This window comes from Podarcis gaigeae (assembly GCF_964106915.1).
Source record: "Podarcis gaigeae genome assembly, chromosome: 12".
NCBI lineage: Eukaryota > Metazoa > Chordata > Lepidosauria > Squamata > Lacertidae > Podarcis > Podarcis gaigeae.
In genome coordinates this window covers 27,746,155-27,767,112 of record NC_139688.1, presented here as the reverse complement: position 1 = coordinate 27,767,112, position 20,958 = coordinate 27,746,155, and the positions used below count along the sequence as shown (strand labels likewise).

The following is a 20,958-nucleotide window of genomic DNA, read 5'->3' as shown; positions in this document are numbered from 1 at the left end:
ACTGAATGCTTCTTTCCATTCTAGCCACTTCTATGCCATTTACGGCTTCTCTCCCCTTATAATCCTGGGAACCGTAGTTTGTTAAGGATTATGGGAATTGTAGCTCAAACTGTAGTTCCCAGGATTTGCGGAGGGGCGGAGCTAGAACTTTCAAAGTGGTATAAGAGTGCTTTAATTGTATGCTGTGGGTGTGACTTGATACCGTGCAGCACACTGCAGTGTCCATTACTATTACAACCATTGGTGCTAATTTGAGGCTTTCCATAAGCGATTTCCGTACGAAAGTACAATTGGCTTTTAGTACATTTGTTTTGCAGGTGGCGCTGTGGGTTAAACCACAGAGTCTAGGGCTTGCCAATCAGAAGGTTGGTGGATCGAATCCCTGCGATGGGGTGAGCTCCCATTGCTCGGTCCCTGCTCCTGCCCACCTAGCAGTTCAAAATCATGTCAAAGTGCAAGTAGATAAATAGGTACCGCTCCAGCAGGAAGGTAAACAGCGTTTCCGTGCGCTGCTCTGGTTCGCCAGAAGCGGCTTAATCATGCTGGCCACATGACCAGCTGTACGCCGGCTTCCTCTGGATGAGCGCCACTACTCCAGAGTCAGCCATGACTGGACCTAATAGTCAGGGGTCCCTTTACCTTAACCTTTACATTTGTTTTGCAATTAGCAGACAAACCAAACAGACCAGGAGTAGTACTGATTTTTATTTTTATTTAATTTTCTAAAAACATTTTATTTTATTTTTAGATGAAATACTTCTAGCTTTTAAAGGACATTTTCAGAATCATTCTTCTCTGGCAGGGATACCGCTTTTCCGATGCCGTTCTCCAAAGAGGGAACCTTTCCTTTTGCCTCCGTAAATGCTATTTACTAAATGACTTGTAAAATAATAAATCACCACTTCTTAGCAACGATTTACGTCTCAGTGGGAACATGACCAATTGGCTCCTGTCACCACGAAACTGTTATCCATCTTGTTTCTGAGCAGATGGCAAGTATTTACTGTGAGTGACCTTTATTATTACTGCAATTCTTCTGGCAACAATGGCATATGGTATATGTGGACCCTGGAGCCAGGACTGGCTTCTTATTGGGAGAACTGGTAGCTGGAATACAGGGGTTGTTTTTTTTACTGTGCTAATGATAAAGTTCATATTGAATTATATGACTTGAAAGGAGAATTTGGTAGATGAGATCACTTTAGGTAAGCGTGGCCTCTGTGCTATTACAGGAAGACCTTTTACCTTGCTAGCCATTGGCTCCATGTTGGTAACCGTGCAAAACCATTTTATAAAGAAAAAGCAGAAACAAGGCATGTGTAGATTAAACTGTGCAGCAAGTGCGATGAGGCATTTGTTTTAGTTCAGCAGGCAACCTGGGCTTTACTTTCACTGAGTTCTGGAACTGCCCACAAAATAGCAGATCTTGCAAAAGTTATCTCTTTCTACACAGCACAAGATGAGGCCAGAAGGAGGAGCAACTTTCCCCCTTACACAGATAGCAGTACGTTTGCTGTGAAGATGGTGGCCCCATGGTAGCACCCTGTTCTACCACAGACTCTCCCATTTCCTGGTGCTGACTAACCCTTTCTTTAGCTGATGCAAGTGGCGCTGTGGTCTAAACCACTGAGCCTCTTGGGCTTGCTGATCGGAAGGTTGGCGGTTCGAATCCCAATGACAGGGTGAGCTCCTGCCAACCTAGCAGTTCGAAAGCACACCAGTACAAGTAGATAAATAAGTACTGCTGTGGCAGGAAGGTAAACAGTGTTTCCGTGAGCTCTGGTTTCTATCACGGTGTTCCATTGTGCCGGAAGTGGTTTAGTCATGCTGGCCACACGACCCAGAAAGCTGTCTGTGGACAAACGCCAGCTCTCTTGGCCTGAAGCGAGATGAGCGCCACAACCCCATAGTCGCCTTTGACTGAACCATTCAGGGGTCCTTTACCTTTTATCTAGCTGTCTGAATACCTGTGTGCAAGCATATACATGTGCTGGCTTCATTCTGCCCTGAAGATCCAGGGTAACTGGAGAACAAATGCCCTCTCGTTCCTGATACCTGAGATTGAGCAGGTTGGACCAGGAAAGGATGTTGGGTTGCTTGTATTTATACCAAACTTAGCAAATCCAGAAGCTGCAGGCATCCTGCCAATTTCAGGAGCCTCATTTGCATATCCTCATTTCCTCAGGTGCCCAAAGAAGGCCCCGAAGCTTAAGTGCACCCAGTCATAAGCTCCAAAGCAAGCCCAGCTGGTTTTCAGTTCAGGCACAGTCCTTGACAATATGGTTGCTTTGATACACATGGCCTCATCAGCTCATGTTCCCCCTTGTGAAGACATGCGGGCATGCCAGCTCCAGCGGGCTAAGCCCTTTTTGGGGGGCCCTATATTTTGGGGGGAGGCTGCCCCCAATGTCACTGCTCCAGTGGCCGGCTCCTCCTTCTCCTGCCATGGAGGGGAATGAGGGTTGAAGCAACCTCCCACTGGTGGTGGCACCAAGAGGAGACAGAGGAGCAGCCATTGAAACTGTGCAACTGCTGCATTTGGCTCTGACCCCAGCTCCTCCCAATGTCCTGACGTCACACACACAATGTTTCCCCACCCTCCGCAATCGCCTTCACAAGCTGGTGCCTCTGGAAGAGAGAGTCATATGAAGAAGTAAGGAATCCTTGGTTGATTGGCTAGGGTGCATCTCCTGGGTCTACAGCGTAATTGTTCAGTAAATAAAAACCCAGATGCAAGCACCATAAACTCTATTTACCCTAGTGTTATTCCAGAACTAATTTATCTCTCTCCTCCCCCTGTAAATAGACATCTTATGTAATTTACCTTGATATGTAAATAGAGGAGTTTCACCCTTGTGTTTCACCCTGTGCAAGGTTCATACAAGTTTTCATGGTTTTAGAGCCACTGTTCTGTTGTGTAAAATGAAGAAATGGCCATTTATCCCAGCTTTGCTATAGTGTTGTAGCGAAAGATGCTTGTTTAATGGGCAGCGAAGTTGTCTTTGGTAGATGGAATTCAGGTCACATCTCCCTGGCACCCTGGGGGCTGAAACCAGAGCAGTCAGGATGATTGGAAGAAAGAGTTTTGCAATTTGAATGTGACAGTAGTCGTGATTTGTACATATGCTTATGATAAGTCAATACGTTTTAGAGGGAAAAACCAATGCCCTCATTTTTTGGATTTGGCTTGCAAGCAACCCCTTATGAGAGCTATGTTATTGTCTGGGTGGAATGAGGTCCAACCTAGATATGACATTAAGTATGTCAATAGAAGGGACGATATGTCAATAGAAGGGACTTGCCGATCATCAGGTCGGCGGTTCGAATCCCCGCGGCGGGGTGTGCTTCCGTTGCTCGGTCCCAGCTCCTGTCAACCTAGCAGTTCGAAAGCACTCCTGGGGGCAAGTAGATAAATAGGGACCGCTTACTAGCGGGAAGGTAAACGGCGTTTCCGTGTGCTGCGCTGGCTCGCCAGATGCAGCTTGTCACACTGACCACGTGACCCGGAAGTGTCTGCGGACAGCGCTGGCCCCCGGCCTCTTAAGTGAGATGGGCGCACAACCCTAGAGTCAGACACAACTGGCCCGTATGGGCAGGGGTACCTTTACCTTTATGTCAATAGAAGTAGCTTTTCGTAGGTCTTTTTTCCTGTTAATAGCTACATTTGTGGGGAGGCACATTTTCCATCTTAACTTGAAACAGGACGGTTTCAATTTATGGCTTAAGAAGCTGTATTGTTTCAACAAACCACAGTTTAACAGTTTAGAGTTGGGCAGTAAAGCTAAACTATGGTTAATGTCTGCTCTCTTTCTCACAGCCTCCACAGAGGAGAGAAGGGGTGGTTGAAAGCCAGTTCTCACTGTGGCTCATCCTCATAAAACTAAATCACAGTTTAGCAGTTCATGCAAAAGAGGACTCAGAATGGAAAGAAATTTAAAATGCAATGAATCCAAAGATCATCTTTATATGGATTTAAGATACAGCTAGAAATAACAGCATGTGAAAGAGAAATATTGCAGTTGGAAGATCTGACATAACAGTTATTTGTCATGTTTCTCTGTTGAGTTTATATTCTCTCTCTTTAATTGTTATATCCACACAGATGGGCCCTATGGACTTACCATAAATTCTGACAATGGCCAGAAGTTAGGGGATTATTTTACATTTAACAAAGGGGAAGCAGTCCAGCTTTACTGCTCAGCAGATTCCAATCCACCAAATATTTTTTATTCATGGACCCAGAGGGCCGACAACTCCACGCGCCTCATTAAGTACGGAAGGTCCCTGGAAGTTGTATCTGAGAAGGTGACGCAGAAAACAGAAGAATACAGGTGCAGAGCTCTCAACAACAAGACTGGGAAGTGGAAAGAAACCCACATATTTGTAATTATGATGCCAAAAGGTAAGAATGAATGCTCACATGTCAACCTACAAGGTTTGTACAAAACTTCCAAGCCACTGTCAAAAAACTCAGCCAGCCAATATCTTAGATACAGAAGGGAAAGCCTCACCAAACTTGTTTAATCATAGTTCCCTAGCACCAAAGGGGTCCTAGGAAGTGAAATTTTATGGTTTCCGCAGAAAAAACCATAAAAATAGGTACAAATGAGACCAAAGTTTATAGCATAGAGGTGCCCTTTATGAAAGGTTCAGCATCTTTAGCACACAAAACAACACTGATGCAGTGACTAATTTATGTAGTCGGATCAATCAATATAACTATATTTACTTACTGAAGAATAACATGAAAGGGAACCTATATAGGAAGAAATCAAGGGTGCTCTCTGAAATTTTGCTCTTTTCTCCACTCCTTATCCAAACTAGAATTGTTGGCCTTTAATACATGTTCTGTTCCTGGCGTAGAGGTAAATAGTATGTTAGGTAATTCAGCTGTGAATGAAACACTTGAGCCAAAGTTGACGAGGAAACAGTAGAGCCAACATTGCTGTTGTTCTACTTGCCCATGACTGCTGCAGTGTAACTACACTCCAGCCCTTGAACATCACAGTAGCTTAATGCAGTTATTAGTATACGCCTATGCAGATCACGAGGAGACTTAAGAGTTTCCCATTCATACTCCAGAAGCCTAAATATAGGCAGCACTGATAAATCAAGCAGCCTCTTCTTTCGTACTATTTGCCATAGTGAATGGTCTAGGATAGGGGTGGGGGATTTGTGGCTCTCCAGGAGTTGTTGGACTCCAGCTCCCAGGATCCCTGTTCAAAGGCCATGCTAGCTAAGGCTGATGGAACCTGTAGTCAACAATGTATGGAGAGCTGGAAGTTCCCCATTCTTGCACTAGCAGCACTCAATGAACCTTACTGATGTTTGGAGGATGTGGAACTTACTAATATCTCAGAGAGAGACCAAATGAGATCCACGTAAGCTGCTTTTCTATTGGGATATAAGCAGGATAAATAAATAAGAATCAACAAGGCTACAATACTATGCACGCTTACCTGGGAGGGAGGGAGTCCCATTGACCCCAAGGGGATTACTCCAAAGTTGACCCATATGGTGCTTTAAACAAGAAAACCGCTAAGGTAATTTTTTTCCTATCAGACTATAGCTGATCTGTATAGTTACAGAAATATTTTTTTCTTTATTAATTAGTTAATAAATGTTTAAAATGCATTGTGTAAAATTGCACAAGTTCCACCCCCATTTTTTATATAGAAAAAATATTTGTTAGAATGAGGATAACTCTTACATGCTGCCCTGTTATTAAGTATATATCTTTTTCACATAGCCATTACATTAATGTAAACTCAAGTTATTCAGATGTTGCCTTACAGGACATTTCACAAGCTTGTTTGGCTTTGACAACACAAAGACCTGAGCCTTTATGCTTAAGATAAATACGGTCAGCAGCTGCCTATTGTACAAAGGGATTTAATATAATCACAGATGAAAGTTCTGTGTTTTCAAACACACTGAAAGGAAAATAGGTTACAATTTTACAGTGAAACCTATGCAGGGTTTTTTAAATGACACCTGGAAAGAAAAACATAATCAAAGGTTTTGCGTTGCGTAAAATTACATATTTCCTATTCATGAAAGTAAAATAGGACTCAATTGAATAGGATAATAAAAGCACCAATATTACAGTTTATGGTAAGATCTGAAAAGCTAGCAAAACCTGCAAAATGCCGATCTGTACACTTTCTATTTACACTTTTAAGAATATATTGCCAAACATATCTTAGTTAACTCATACTATTTAAAAACTTGGCTCATATATACAATTACATATCATTGGGTTTGCTTCACATCAAACCAATATTTGTTGCTTATAAGTGCTATGAAAATAAAGAAGAAACCAGCTGGAACTTCTGGCAAGATAGCCAATCTATTTTGTGTTAGAGAGATCTAACAGCACTGGTTAGAGAGGATTTCACTGGGATTTTGCAGGGACCGCCTGATCTGTCTGTGGCCCCAATATGTAGCCCCCAGATCAGGATTATTCACCCTGTGCCTGACCAAACCAGATCCAGCCCTGGAACAAATTAGGGGGTGGGGCCAAGGATCTTTCTAAAATGGTTTTTAAATTGAGGCAGGCATGCCCAGGCCTGATGGCTCCTTAGTATCACTGGATCACCATGGAGATCTGCTGGAGTATCCATCTCTCCTTGGACTTTGTCTGAGGAGACCATACTTAGCCATACATACCAGAGAGGAGGGATCTGTAGCTCAGCAACATAGGGAGGGCCAAATGTTCCCCACCTTATAACGCAAAGTAGGTGTCAGGGTTCAGTTCTGCCCCAGACCTCAAATCTAAGGTCTCCTCAGATGAGAAGCAAGGAGATTTGGAGAATCTCCCTGCTGCTAATGGTCCTGAGGAACAATCAGATCTAGACTTTCCTGTCTTGGGACCAGAGGTTCCTACACCGGCTGCCTGAGTACCTGGCAGCTCTCAGATCCACTCCACCCCACCAGGGCCATAGGAGCAGAGGGGATGGTGAGCCAGACAGGAACTTCAGAGCGGTCACCAAAGGATGCTTTGATGTCAAGGATGCTTCCCAGCCAAAGGAATGTATATGGCAGGTACCGGTAGTTGTTGTCAAATATAGCACAGTCGCTTCTACAGCTCTACAGGTACATAATTTCAGGATGAAATTAATAAGCATATTTTGTTTAAGGATATAAATCACAATTAACAATGAGTTCTGTAATGTCTAACTCGTGACCTTCAGAGTTTTACAGTTTGTGACTAATGGTGTTATTGGTTTCTATGGTGTCAATATTAGCAGACTTGTAAAAGGAGGCAACAGTTTATGGTTCCTTATCTTGCAAAGCGAGGCCTCAAATGACTAAAATAAATTATTCATAAATATAGGAAGCACGTAGGAATATATACCCCGTACCACGGTGGCTTCTGCTTCTGCTTAGAGAAGTATTTAGAACTGTCAGTCTTATGACTGTTCTCAAGTGCAACTTTCCTGAACTAAGGAATCGAAGCTCCATTTAGAAAATACTGAACAAGGAAACGTGTGGTGGGTTGTATAAGCAAAATATTTAAAACACATGGAGTCACCAGGTCCTCTGCAGAACTCTTGGGTGGATTCAGATCTCTGGGAGCTAGTTGATCACTGTATTAACTTTGCACATTACACCAGAAGAGTGGAAGAAGAAGACTGACTATCTGTGAGGGCCACTTTTCCCCAGTAACAGGCCAATGCTTCTCTCTGAACTAAAGCTCCCAAAGTAGACAGAAAGTTTAACTGTGTATGTCTTCATCCTGGCTTCCCCCTTCCTAATGCCGCCATTGGCAACTGTCAGTTTCAATGGAGGAAGGGTGGGCTGGAGGCAGGGGAGAATGTTGCTTAACACTTTCCCTTTGGGGCTGTTTTCCTCTCAAAATTCACACACACACCGATTTTCTTCTCTTCTACATATGGAAGGGAAATCTATGGAGCGTGGGAAGATGTGGATATCCCTATGTATTTCCCCTGTGTGTGAAAGCAGTAGGAGGAATTTTGAGTGGCAAAATGGCTAGAGAGGCAAGGGCCTTCTTCCAGGTGGCCCACACAACATGAGATCTTGAGATTTCTCCTGCAGGGAGATGAACTAAGGGGACACTTCCAGACTGTTGCTATTTTGGGGTGGGATTCAATCACATACCAGCAAATTCAGGTTAAAATGAAGTTGATTGGTAGCTCTTGAGCAACAAAACCCACTTCCCTCCCCCTCCAAAAAAAGGAACTTTGTTTATTGTGATAAAGAAAATGATGGAGAAATGCACTAGAAAGTGTGGGGTGACTCTTGCTTTGAGGCAACATGGCATAAACTCCCTGTAAACAAATTGGAATGAATGCTTGATAAATAGCTGATGTCGTCTAGGTAAAGGTAAAGGGACCCCTGACCATTAGGTCCAGTCGTGGCTGACTCTGGGGTTGCGGCGCTCATCTCGCTTTATTGGCCGAGGGAGCCGGCGTACAGCTTCCGGGTCATGTGGCCAGCATGACTAAGCCGCTTCTGGCGAACCAGAGCAGCGCACGGAAACACCGTTTACCTTCCCGCCAGAGCGGTACCTATTTATCTGCTTGCACTTTGATGTGCTTTCGAACTTCTAGGTTGGCAGGAGCAGGGACCAAGCAATGGGAGCTCACCCCATCACAGGGATTCGAACCGCTGACCTTTTGATCGGCAAGTCCTAGGCTCTGTGGGTTTAACCCACAGCACCACCCGCGTCCCTGATGTCGTCTAACCTCCCCAAATTTTGGGCAAATGAATCAGGATGAATGCTCAATAAGCAGGTTGTCTGGATGCCACCACTGCCTTCACATCTAGAGCTCATGTGACCCTCCACAGGAGGGTTCCTCCATTCCACATTATCCCTGAATAATTGGGGGGGCAGATGTGCAGTTGCGCATTAATTTTCTACAGATTCTCCTGGAGTATGGCTGCACTCAATCTGGATGCTGGCTACTCTCGGATTGTTGTAAAGTTTCTCGACCCTATTATCAGTGCCAAAAATGGAAGTCTTTTATTTATTCTAGGGCATATCATTGTACCGTTACTAAGAGTAGTTGCTCAAATTCGTTTGCAATTTTGCGAAGCCATGGCTACAGCTTATCTCCCTCTTATTTGCTCATAGTGAGATATGGGATTATATATATTTAACTAAAAACAGACACTCTGAGAGACAAATATAACATGAACTGGCATTCGGCAAAGGGCCGACTCATGTTACAAAAGCTGTGCACATCATAAGATAGCACATAATATATTTGGGGTATGCACAGATACACATAAAGGGTTTTTTTAGATAGAAAGAAAGAAAGAAGAAAAGGGGGTGGGAGCAGATGCTGCAGTCTAAAACTGCAAGTCTAAAACTGCATTCTTCATGTGGTTAACATTCATAATGATTCCTGTCCAGAGTCTAGCTCAGGGAAAACTGGTTCTGAGGTTATGCAGCAAAAACAACAGGGCACTGCGCTGACTAGCCAGTATCTGTGACATCACAACCTCTCCTCCCCTTGGGTCCTCCAAGCAGACTACGACTCTCAGCATAACCTACATCACAGGACCATTGCAAGAATAATATGGGGGTGGGATCAGCTCCTTGGAGAAAATACGGGATATAAATGTAGCACTTCACACAAAAATATGGCTAGAAGCAGAGAAACATAAGCAGTAAATGTCTGAAAACTGTCAGTGTTGAATTGCTGGTAGGAATAACAATATTTAACAAAGCAAAAGTGGAAGTAACCTACATCCAAGACACACCCTTTATTCTTAATCTAGTGTGTCTGGTATAGGTTTAACTTGATGACACATTTCACATTACTCCCCCCCCCCCACACACACACAATAAAAACACTGATTTTGCAAAGATTTTTAAAAATGTCATGTGCCAGGGTTCTTCTCTGATTTCCCCCATGCGCCAGTCCACAGTCTTTAGGGTGTGGCATCATTCCATATATCAAAAAAGCTAAAGGGAGATAATGAATCAGATGTGATGCTGAACATGTGCTCTGAGTTACAGTTCAATTTTTACTTGAAAATTCCTATGTCCACAGAAGTAACATTTGTCTCATCTCTGTGCCTCAATGTATTGTGGGTGATGTCAACATAAAGGTAAAGGTACCCCTGCCCGTACGGGCCAGTCTTGACAGACTCTGGGGTTGTGCGCCCATCTCACTCAAGAGGCCAGGGGCCAGCGCTGTCCGGAGACACTTCCAGGTCACGTGGCCAGCGTGACAAAGCTGCTCTGGCGAGCCAGAGCCGCACACGGAAACGCCGTTTACCTTCCCGCTAGTAAGCGGTCCCTATTTATCTACTTGCACCCGGAGGTCTTTCGAACTGCTAGGTTGGCAGGCGCTGGGACCGAGCAGCGGGAGCGCACCCCGCCGCAGGGATTCGAACCGCCGACCTTTCGATCAGCAAGTCCTAGGCGCTGAGGCTTTAACCCACAGCGCCACCTGCGTCCCCGATGTCAACATGGTTTAATGCTATTTACCTGTCTCCTGGGAGCTGTAATTCTATGGGGTGGGGGGAAGGGTACATGTGAACAAAAATGCATATATTGAGGTAAAATGTGCATTAAAATGGATATATTGCTGAAAATGCATACAAAAATGCATTATATTAGGAGCAATATAAATATAAGAGGAAATATGCTTTGGAAAAATGTGTTTATTAGGCAAGGTTGCATGCAAAATTGTGCACATGAATAGAAATTCGTACTAAAATGCTGGTCAATTTTCATGATGACTTCTTGAAATAAATTCAGAAACTGATGTGGAAATGTGGAAAACTAGGAATTTAAGATTGGACAAATTAGAAACTGAAATGAGCAGATTCATTCGTCCCTAAGGAAGATACATGTGAAGTGAGCATGATAAGAAATTAGGGCTGGCATACGTCCGGATTTTCCCAGACATATCCGGAATACTGCAGTCAGCAACAGTGTCCGGGTGGAAATTGGGAAAATGTCTGAAATATGGCAACCCCTATAAGAAGTGGGCTGAAATTCTAGGAAGATGCCGATAAATATATAGTTAACTTGGTCTCCTACCTGGTAAGTAGATTCCCTTGCATGAAGGAATATAAGCAGTTAACCTACTTACCCAACCCTTCTAACTAAAGAAACAATACTTTTTAAGTCTGAATTGCTAAACAGCTCCAGTGAAAATATAAATGAAGCATAAAGCAAATCCTATCTGAAAGTATAATGTTTAGCTAAACTATGAACGGAAATATCTATCAACTTCAAATATATAGCTGGATTGAAGAAACACATTTTTTTTCTTAAACAAACCCATCTTCTCTGCGTAACCCACGACACTCCCCAACTGTGCCAACAGCTGTTAGATATAAAAAGCAGCAAAGGAAGCAACATCAGCTGCATTGTTAAGTAAGCGTCACAAAGCTGTCGCGGGTGCATTCATTTTGAAGGGTGCATCGCACTGCAACAGCCTGCAAGGCAGCTGGCAAACGTGGATCCAGATCTCAGATAATCTGGGCTGGCTTTCTCCTAGGCTGGTGGTTGCCCCCAGTGCCAAAGCAAGGGAAGTTAGGAGGTTGGAGATTTGAAGGAGGGAGGTGCGCCCTCAACAAGACACTCTGGGGCGGTTCTAAGATGTTACTACGAATTTTCGCTTGTCATACAAGCGAAGCCAGAACTGAAGTAATGAGAATGAGGTGTGAGTGCCCTCTAGTGGCCGCATGCAGCCACAGCAAGTGCAACCCATGAGGAACAGTTCCATCATTGAAAGGTGAAGAGATGTTTTAAAATAATGAAAGCAGAGCATAACAGGTTTGTAGAAAATAGCCTATTTCCATTCCTGGCTTAACCCAGAACGAAAGCAACTCCAGTGTCCATCTTGTGAATTGACACTGCCAAAAAGGAATCTGTCTACAAATTATATTTCATCTAACAATTCATTACATTTGATTCCACAGTTTGGGTCTCGTTACTGCTGACTGACAGTGGCAGCCTGATTATATGCAAATTAAGGCATATGCCTAAGCACATTTATCTGCACAGAATCAGGTTGCAGTGATGTCTAGCCTCTCCCCCCTTCATATTTCACCATGAATGCACTCCTTATTCAAAAATCTGAACCCCACTTTCCACCATGTAGGTGTCAAAGCAACTGACAACAATAAAATACGCAATATGCAAAAACATAAATTAAGCCTCTAAAATTTAAAAACTTCAACCATTTAAAATCCAAATGCACAAATAAGCTAAATAAATATCTCATAAATCCTTTGCTTCGGGGAAAACAGCAGAGAGAGAGAGAGAGAGAGAGAGAGAGAGCGCAGCAGCAGCAGCAGCAGGAAGTGGGCAGCAAATTTGCTGCTGCACATTTTGAATGTGCAAATGCAACAGCCGAACGAAGAGTAGAATGAAGGAAGTCAAGGCTATGCAACTCTCACCAAAACTGATCTCAAAATAGCCGTGGTCCTTGATGTAAGGTGTTTGTTGGTGTTCCCCAGAACAGCTTCGCTCCACGCCAGTGGAGGCTAAGCAAATTTGGTCAAATGGGACACTGCCTCACCCACCTCTCTGTCTTCAGCCAGTTCCCAGCCTGCCTACCTTTTTACATGCTAGGGGGTCACCTTGCCTGTCAGGTTCCTCCTCCTTAATGTCAGGGCTGCCATTGTAGAACTGCTCAGGAATAAGGGAGGACAGGGGACTAGAATTAGTTGTCATTGGCTCTGGCTCCACCTCCAATTGGCATCTCCTCTCTGCCTTCTGCCTGGATGTGGCATTTGCCCATTTTTTAAAAAAATGTCTGTACAGGGGGAGAGAAAGAGTTAATAGGTAGACCAATAGAAAAGCCAGAGGCAGAGCCTACCTGTTTATAAAAGGGCTTAGCCCGAGGTTTGGGTTGGTTGGTTTTAGTTGGTTGGGAAAGCAGTTGGCAGACAGTTGGAAATACAGTGGTACCTCGGGTTACATACGCTTCAGGTTACATACGCTTCAGGTTACAGACTCCGCTAACCCAGAAATAGTACCGCGGGTTAAGAACGTTGCTTCAGGATGAGAACAGAAATCGTGCTCCGGCAGCACGACAGCAGCAGCTGGAGGCCCCATTAGCTAAAGTGGTGCTTCAGGTTAAGAACAGTTTCAGGTTAAGAATGGACATCCGGAACGAATTAAGTACTTAACCTGAGGTACCACTGTGGAGAGACAGTTAGTGCAGTTGGTTCTTGTGTGAGGGGAGGTATAAGAGTTAGAGACAGGATAAAATAAGACTAAGAAGGTAAAGAGTAACAGTGTTTTGAATGCAGTTAAAGTTTATTTGTGTTTGCAATAAACTACACTCTTCTTTGTTAACTTAAGAACCTGACTGAGATTAAGTGATTTACCAGGAAGGATCTGGTTGGTGGCAGTGGATTAGTGGTGTCAATAGGCCATGAGACAACCAGGGGCTCCGTACAAATGCCACACTGGCCAACCCCAATGGGCAGCAAACATTATGGCCCCTTGTACATGTTCACAGAACACATTTGTTCCTACTGTCATCACATGCCCACAAACTCTTGAACTTGATCCACACAGAAACCAGGCCAAATAAAGGACTAAAGTAATTTTCTGCTCTTCTCTGCAACTCAAGTAAAGTCAGAAGAAGAAACGATAAGTTTCAGGGCCAGTTAAATCGTATTTAAGAATTATTTTCCACTGGTGGCATGCAGACACTAGAATAGAAGAAGCAATTCCGGGTATATTTACACTATTTGAACCAGTGTTGATGCTCTAGCTCCAAAGCACTGCTGTGTGCGATGTTTTGCATTATAAGCATGGCCAGAATGATAAGTGCAAATCAAATATCAACTTCTGTTCTTCTCTGACGCAGGACTGGAGCAGCTGGCTCAAAGAGAAAAATATTTGTCTCCACTAGGAATAATATGTGGAATTTCCTTATTTTTGATAGTATCAATGTTCCTTCTAACATTGTGGAAAAGATTCCAGCCTCATAAAGGTATGTTAAATTAACGCCAGAATAAATTCAAAGCTTCTGTAAACCATAACAAAAAGGGTTGATTGTTCTTTGTCTCTTTTTCAGTTCTACAGCAGAAGCTGCAGACCAGGTAGAAAACTTAATTATCATTTGTCTACACGAAGCTTTTAAAAGAAGGGGGGGGGGGACGCAGCATCTTTTTGCTGCCTACGATTCTGCGCTGAATTTGAAATAATTCTATTTCTGTTTAATGTTTCAGGCCTGAAGCAGATTACAGAAAAGCACAAACTATTTCAGGTAATATAAAGAGTTAAATGGGAATAGACCACTTTAGAAGCTTTCAAAAGAATCAAAGAGAGGAGGACAGCAAAATGAGAAGTTAGATAATGATTAGGTTTCCAAGTCTTTTCTTAAAAGCAGTATCTTGGAAGGAAGGGGAAACAAATTGCAGTGGGATAGCTCTACAATTGGGAGTTGGGGGTTACCTGCTGCTTTTCTCATCTAAATTGCACCATGAACCTCCTATTTTGCCATAAAGGAAAACATTCATCTGGAATCCCCAATGTGGAGCCCTTGGGCACCATGTTGCCCTTAGAAACCCCATTTGGTGCCTGCCAAGGATTGCCTGCTTGAGCAGGGCTTGCTTGATTTTTAGCATCTGTGGTGTTGTTGTTTTGTTAAGAGTGTGTGTAGGTGTTTTGCCTGTTTGGGGAGGATGAACTAGTAGGTATAGTCAACTCCTGCAGAGAGCAGAATTTAGCCTCCTGTTCTTTATCTGAGGAACAGAAAGTTTAATCCTGCTCCCAGTTATTACGATGTCAGATTATCGACAGGTGAGTGGTTACAACCACCTGCCAAAGTTGGCCTATGGGGTGGTCGTCTAGGGTGCCAAAATGGCGCCCAACTTCTGCAAATCACACACTCTCATACTGAACCTGAGGTGGAACACAATTGTCCATAATAATTACTTTCTCTTTATTTAAATATCGGCACTTTTAGGGCATGAAAACGCGCTGGATGATTTTGGAATATATGAATTTGTTGCCTTTCCTGACGCTGCAGGAATTTCAAGGGTAAGTGCTTATATCTCTGCAGCATGGATATCTGAAAAGCCATTTTGCCGGCAGTATTACAAAACAGAAATAGCCCTTGGTTTAAAGGCTTCCAAAAACAGAAATATAGATATATTCATAAAGAAGGAAGGCGGTTCATTTTAGCAACTCTGAATCTGACTCTTTTGTTATGGTCTGTGTCTTTCATTGTTACTTCTTCATTCTGAATGTGATAACCACTTCCCAAAAATGAGCTTTTAGTGGCACTGAAAAGCTACACTATAAAGCCAGTCTGACGTGGTGGTAGGAGTTTTGGACTAGGACTCCGGAGATTCATGTTCATATCCCCACAGAGCTATAAAGCTCACTGGCTGCCGTAGGGCCAGTTTCCTTCTCTCACCCTAGCCTGTTTCACAATGGGGTGGTGTGTTTTTTGCGAAGATAAAATGGAGGAAGAAATAATACGTGCTGCCTTAAGATACTTGGAAGAAAGGGAGGGTACCAATGAAATAATTAAATACCTAAATGCTACAGAGTGCCTTAATGTGTATAGATGAAAACCCACCTTGCCCAAAAAATAAATGAACGGATGCCCACATCACACACAGGACCTTTGTTGTTTCTTCTTCATTCTACTTTCTCAATCTTATGAACTTCAAGTCACACTGAGAAACTGCAGGTTCCCTAAATGTGCACAGACCAGAATTCATCCTGCTCAAAAAGGATGTTAGATCAGAGGCCAGTCTAGATCCGGGAACAGAATCGCCAGCTTTTGAAAGGCCAATTCATGTCAACATGAAGCTGTGACCCAACTCCCTCCCACTAGACGTCAGACAGGCATTGGCCCTGTGGAGCTTCAAATGCCTAGTTAAAAATCATATTTCAGGATGTTATTTGCATTATAAATGCTTTTCTGATAATTTCTTTTCTCATGTTCTTGTTTAAATTTCTGAGATTTTAAATTTATGTCTTAAGCTTGGCATGTTGTATATTTTTGTCACCTTTTGCCACTTTGAGATTTAGATGGTGAAAAAACGGGATATGTATTTTTTGAATAAATAACGCCTGTCCTCCCTCATTACAATCTATTGCCAGACAATACATTAAGCCAGGCTTCCTCAACCTTGGCCATCCAGATGTTTTGAGACTACAATTCCCATCACCCCTGACCACTGGTCCTGCTAGCTAGGGATCATGGGAGTTGTAAGCCAAAAACATCTAGAGGTTGAGGAAGCCTGCATTAAGCCAAACATTGGCTTAGCAGCTGCTGCACCACACTGTCCTGTGCTATAAGGGCCGGGGAGGAACAAAATGGGTACAAATTCCTCTCTAGGAGACCATAAGCCATTGATTGGTTGACCCTCTTGTACAAATAAGGCCTACATCTCACTGGCTCTGTTTTAGGCGTCCATGTTAGTTTTGTCTGTCTTGCTCAGAGAAAACCATTATTTCCTCCTTTCAGGTGTCAAGTTGGTCAGTTTCTGTCTCTGATGCTGCACAAGGCCAGGATTTTAATGGAACAGTTTATGAAGTTATTCGTCATATTCCTGAACAATATCAAGAACATCAAGAGTAAGTTGTGTAAACCTAATTTGTCAACCAGGTTGCACAATGAGACTGCCGGGCAGGGGGTGGACTTTAGTAATATGGCGCCCTAAGCAAGGACAAAATTTGTTCCTCCCCCCCCCCAATATTTATTGTTTTCACAATAATTCCAATATTACAATACAGTGGTGCCTCGCAAGACGAAATTAATTCGTTCCGCGAGTCTTTTCGTCTTGCAATGTTTTTTGTCTTGTGAAGCACGGTCAGTCGCAACTGCACCTCTTCAAGCGGTTTTAAGAAAGTGGAAACAAACTTGCAAGACGTTTTCGTCTTGCGAAGCAAGCCCAAAAAACGAAAAACTCTTTCGTCTTGCGAGTTTTCCGTTTTCCGAGGCATTCGTCTTGCGAGGTACCACTGTTATGGTAATCTGCTAATCAGGATTTTATTTTATATCAGTCAACCAATCAATTAAAAAGCATATAACCTGGTGTTTTAATGCTGTTTGGTATTTCCAAGTAGTGAAATACAAAAATCAGAATAATTAAAACCATCAGAATTATAACAAAGTCTTGTGGTGCCTTAAAGACTAACAAATTTATTATGGCATATGCTTTAATGGACTATAATCCATTTCATCAGACTCAACTAACACAGCCTCACTAAAATGGTTTCCATTCTGGGAATTGTTAAGAATTACAGTAAATAAAATTTAGCAGAAAATATGAATAAACATTTGGAAGACAGTGGTTTTCATTCCAAGGTGCTCTCTTTTTCATATATTTTACAAATGGTGGGTTTGGGTTTTGTTTTTACCTTTACAAACATTACTTCATCTAAGTCATGCTATAAGCTTGCAAATTATTATTATTATTATTATTATTATTATTATTATTATTATCATCATCATCACATTTGTATTCTGCTTATGCATGACTTGAGTGTGCAACATTCTGTCGACTACACCCCACCCGACTTAACAGTTTGCAATGCTTCAGGAGATGTTTGCAATGAGGATATCCTGTGATATCTTAAGACATCGCTTTGTGGTGTTTGTTTTGCTGCAACACACTGCCCCTCTGGAATTTGTTGGTATTGTTTATGGAATGAAGTTTAAAAGCTCTACACACAGTCTTCTCAACCAGGAACTGTGACTCAATATGAGTTTGATTTTTTTTCCCTCCTAGAGGCACATGAAAAGAAAATGAAAGCATAGGGATGAAATCTGTTTTTGGAAATAGAAGAAGCAACAAATGCCACAGCGTGGGAAAGGATTGACCTGTCACTTCTAATGAAAATGCCATCTCAAGTTTAATAAGCAAAATCTTCTTTGCACATTTCTAATGTTATATATTGCTTACAGTTGCTTACAGCTGCTGATTACAATTTAGACTGTAAAAGTTACAAATCCAACAATGAAATGTCTAAGTGTTGGTTATTCCATTACTGTATTCTAAAATATTGGATTGCTGCCATCTGTGCCCAATGAGAAGGATCTCCGATGCTTGCTTGTTTTTTTAAAAAAGCAGAACACTAAGATGAATGTGCCCTTAAGATTTTACATCAGCCTGTACTGTAAATAACGATAAATAAGTATATGTTAGCAGCATGATAGGTGTTCATTAGCAAATACCTGCTTTTTCTAAAGTCAGCGAACATTGCATTAAGTGAACACTGCAACTGAAATAATGTATAAAGTGATTCACTGCGACTGCTATATTTCGAAACTGTAAATATGTATGTAAATGTGCGTATGTATATGTATTCAGTGATGGCTAGGCCTCCTAAAGGGGAAGGTACTACAAATCCTTTGCATCCTAACCCTAAACCATTCTCAGCCATATCTCCCCTTCCATCTTGGAAGCCCTTCATATTAGCCATGGATAAACCTGGGTTAGGAGAAGAAAGGTGATTTGCCCAAGGCTACAAACAGGGACAAAAGCAGACATTATTTATGTAATTACTGATCCATATTTTAGTATCTTTTAATAAAGTAAATAGCAGTCATAGCCCCCCCCCCAGTACTCTCACATGGAAGGAAGAGACTTTAACTCTTTTTCTTCACCACAGTTCTGATCTGGGTCAAGGGGAGCATGCAGCTGCTGTATGAATAATCTGGAGTCTGCTCTGACCCTGGGTGCAATGCAGAGATGGGGTGTGAGTTCAAGCCCCCAAATAAATTCTCCCCTTTGTTACTGTGTCTCTTCACCAAAAACATATGATTTTGTAGAGAAAAAGAAAAGAAAATCATTCCCCTATATGGTAACTACTGCAAGAACAGTATACACTAGACAAATTAAAATTAAAAATATTACGCAGGTTGTGCATCTCTGTTCTTTTCTGCCATGGCCGCAAGAAGGAATTTGGAAACTGTAAGAGTTCAATGACAGTTAAACTAAGGTGGTAGCAAAAACTTATTATCTGCCTCCTGCAGCCACACTAGAGTCCACAAACTGAGAGAAGATATCTAAATGCAGCCAAAATGTGGTACTAATGAGAGAAAAACAAACGCCCAAAACTTTATTATAGATGGGTTTTGCTAAGAGCATAATTAAAATTTGCAATGACAATCAAATACTTTTGTGATGTTCAATATTGTTAAAGCAGATGATGAATTCAATATGTAACAAGTTTTAGTATGTTGTGATGAATTTATGTAATAAATTTGATGAGATTTTGAATTTTAAAAAGGGATTCTTTTGCTGCCTTGCTTGAAACCACACAGATGGTGGCTTGGCACTCTTGTTAAAATAATCACAAGTGTTTGGACCTCTTTGTTTTCTTTTCTGTGAACTGGATAACTTTCATTGCTTTGGTTTTTCTTCACGTTATGTACTCTGGTAGGATTGATACACTACTCCAGCATGCCAGTGTTGAAACAGAAAACCCTTTAAGCTGCATGTAAGAGGCAACACGATAGAAGTTTATAAAATTATGCCTGGCATGGCATGAACACTCGAATTCATGGCCATCCAATGAAACTGAATGTTAGAAGATTCAGAACAAATACAAGAAGGTACTTCTTCACACAGCATATTGTTAAACTATGGAACTTGTTCCCACAAGAAACAGCAATGTCCACCTACCTGGATGGTGGCTAACAGATTGAGGTTGAATCCTGACAAGACAGAAGTACTGTTTTGGGAGGACAGGAGGCGGGTGGGTGTGGAGGACTCCCTGGTCCTGAATGGGGTAACTGTGCCCCTGAAGGACCAGGTACACAGCCTGGGAGTCATTCTGGACTCACAGCTGTCCATGGAGGTGCAGGTCAATTCTGTGTCCAGGGCAGCTGTTTACCAGCTCCATCTGGTACACAGGCTGAGACCCTCCCTGCCCGCAGACTGTCTCGCCAGAGTGGTGCATGCTCTAGTTATCTCTCGCTTGGACTATTGCAATGTGTTCTGTGTGGGGCTACCTTTCAAGGTGACCCGGAAACCACAATTAATCCAGAATGCAGCAGCTAGACTGGTGACTGGGAGCGGCTGAGACCATATAACACCGGTCTTGAAATACCTACACTAGCTCTCAATACGTGTTTGACCACAATTCAAAGTGTTGGTGCTGACCTTTAAAGCCCTAAATGGCTTTGGTCCAGTATACCTAAAGGAGTGTCTCCACCTCCATCGCTATGCCTGGACACTGAGGTCCAGCGCCGAGGGCCTTCTCTGTAGTGGCACCCGCCCTGTGGAACGCCCTCCCACCAGATGTCAAAGAGAAAAATAACTACCAAACTTTTAGAAGACATCTGAAGGCAGCCCTGTTTAGGGAAGCTTTTAATGTTTAATAGGTTATTGTATTTTAGTGTTTTGTTGGAAGCCGCCCAGAGTGGCTGGGGAAACCCAGCCAGATGGGCGGGGTATAAATAAATTATTATTATTATTATTATTATTATTATTATTATTATTATTATGGCTTTAAAGAGGATTGGACAAATTCATACAGCTTTCAATGGTTACTAGTCATAATGGCTATGCGCTGCCTCCACAGCTGCTGGAAACCACAGGAGGGAAGCACACTCTTGTGCTCAGATCCTACTCGAGGAATTCCCTATAAGTATCTGGTTGGCCGCTGTGAGAATAGGGTAATAGGGTACTGGACCATAATGGGCCATTGGCGTCATTAAGCAGGCTCTTCTGGTGTTCTTTTCAGAAGAATAACTTACCATGTTCTTTCAACCTCCAGTGCCCAAGGTTAAAAGGATCTGTGCAGGGCAGACCCCCGTTATTGTATAAATAGTGAAATGTTATCACAGCTCGTTAGAAAACGAAACAATTCTTAAGTTTTGATTTCCACAGAAATGAAACCAAGTATATGAATAGGTTATGATGATATGATTTCAGAAAACCAACACCCAGGATTAAAATGAATGCACAAAGGTATGCCGTGAATAAAAAGAAATTACCCTTTAAAGCCACTTAATCTTCCATGACATGACAACAGGTCAGGCT

The 20,958-nt window shown here is 42.5% G+C and overlaps 1 protein-coding gene across 1 annotated transcript in view; it reads left to right on the top strand.

Annotated features, from left to right (window-relative positions):
* The window catches only part of HEPACAM2 (HEPACAM family member 2), a 34,735-nt gene extending 14,328 nt beyond the window's left edge, over window positions 1-20,407 (top strand). Inside the window, 7 exon segments of the mRNA XM_083705363.1 lie at window positions 4,103-4,402; window positions 13,812-13,937; window positions 14,022-14,046; window positions 14,176-14,213; window positions 14,916-14,989; window positions 16,431-16,540; window positions 17,698-20,407. Coding sequence (XP_083561489.1) covers window positions 4,103-4,402; window positions 13,812-13,937; window positions 14,022-14,046; window positions 14,176-14,213; window positions 14,916-14,989; window positions 16,431-16,540; window positions 17,698-17,707 — 683 coding nt within the window. The 3' untranslated portion in view covers window positions 17,708-20,407.
* The last annotated feature ends 551 nt before the right edge of the window (window positions 20,408-20,958 follow it).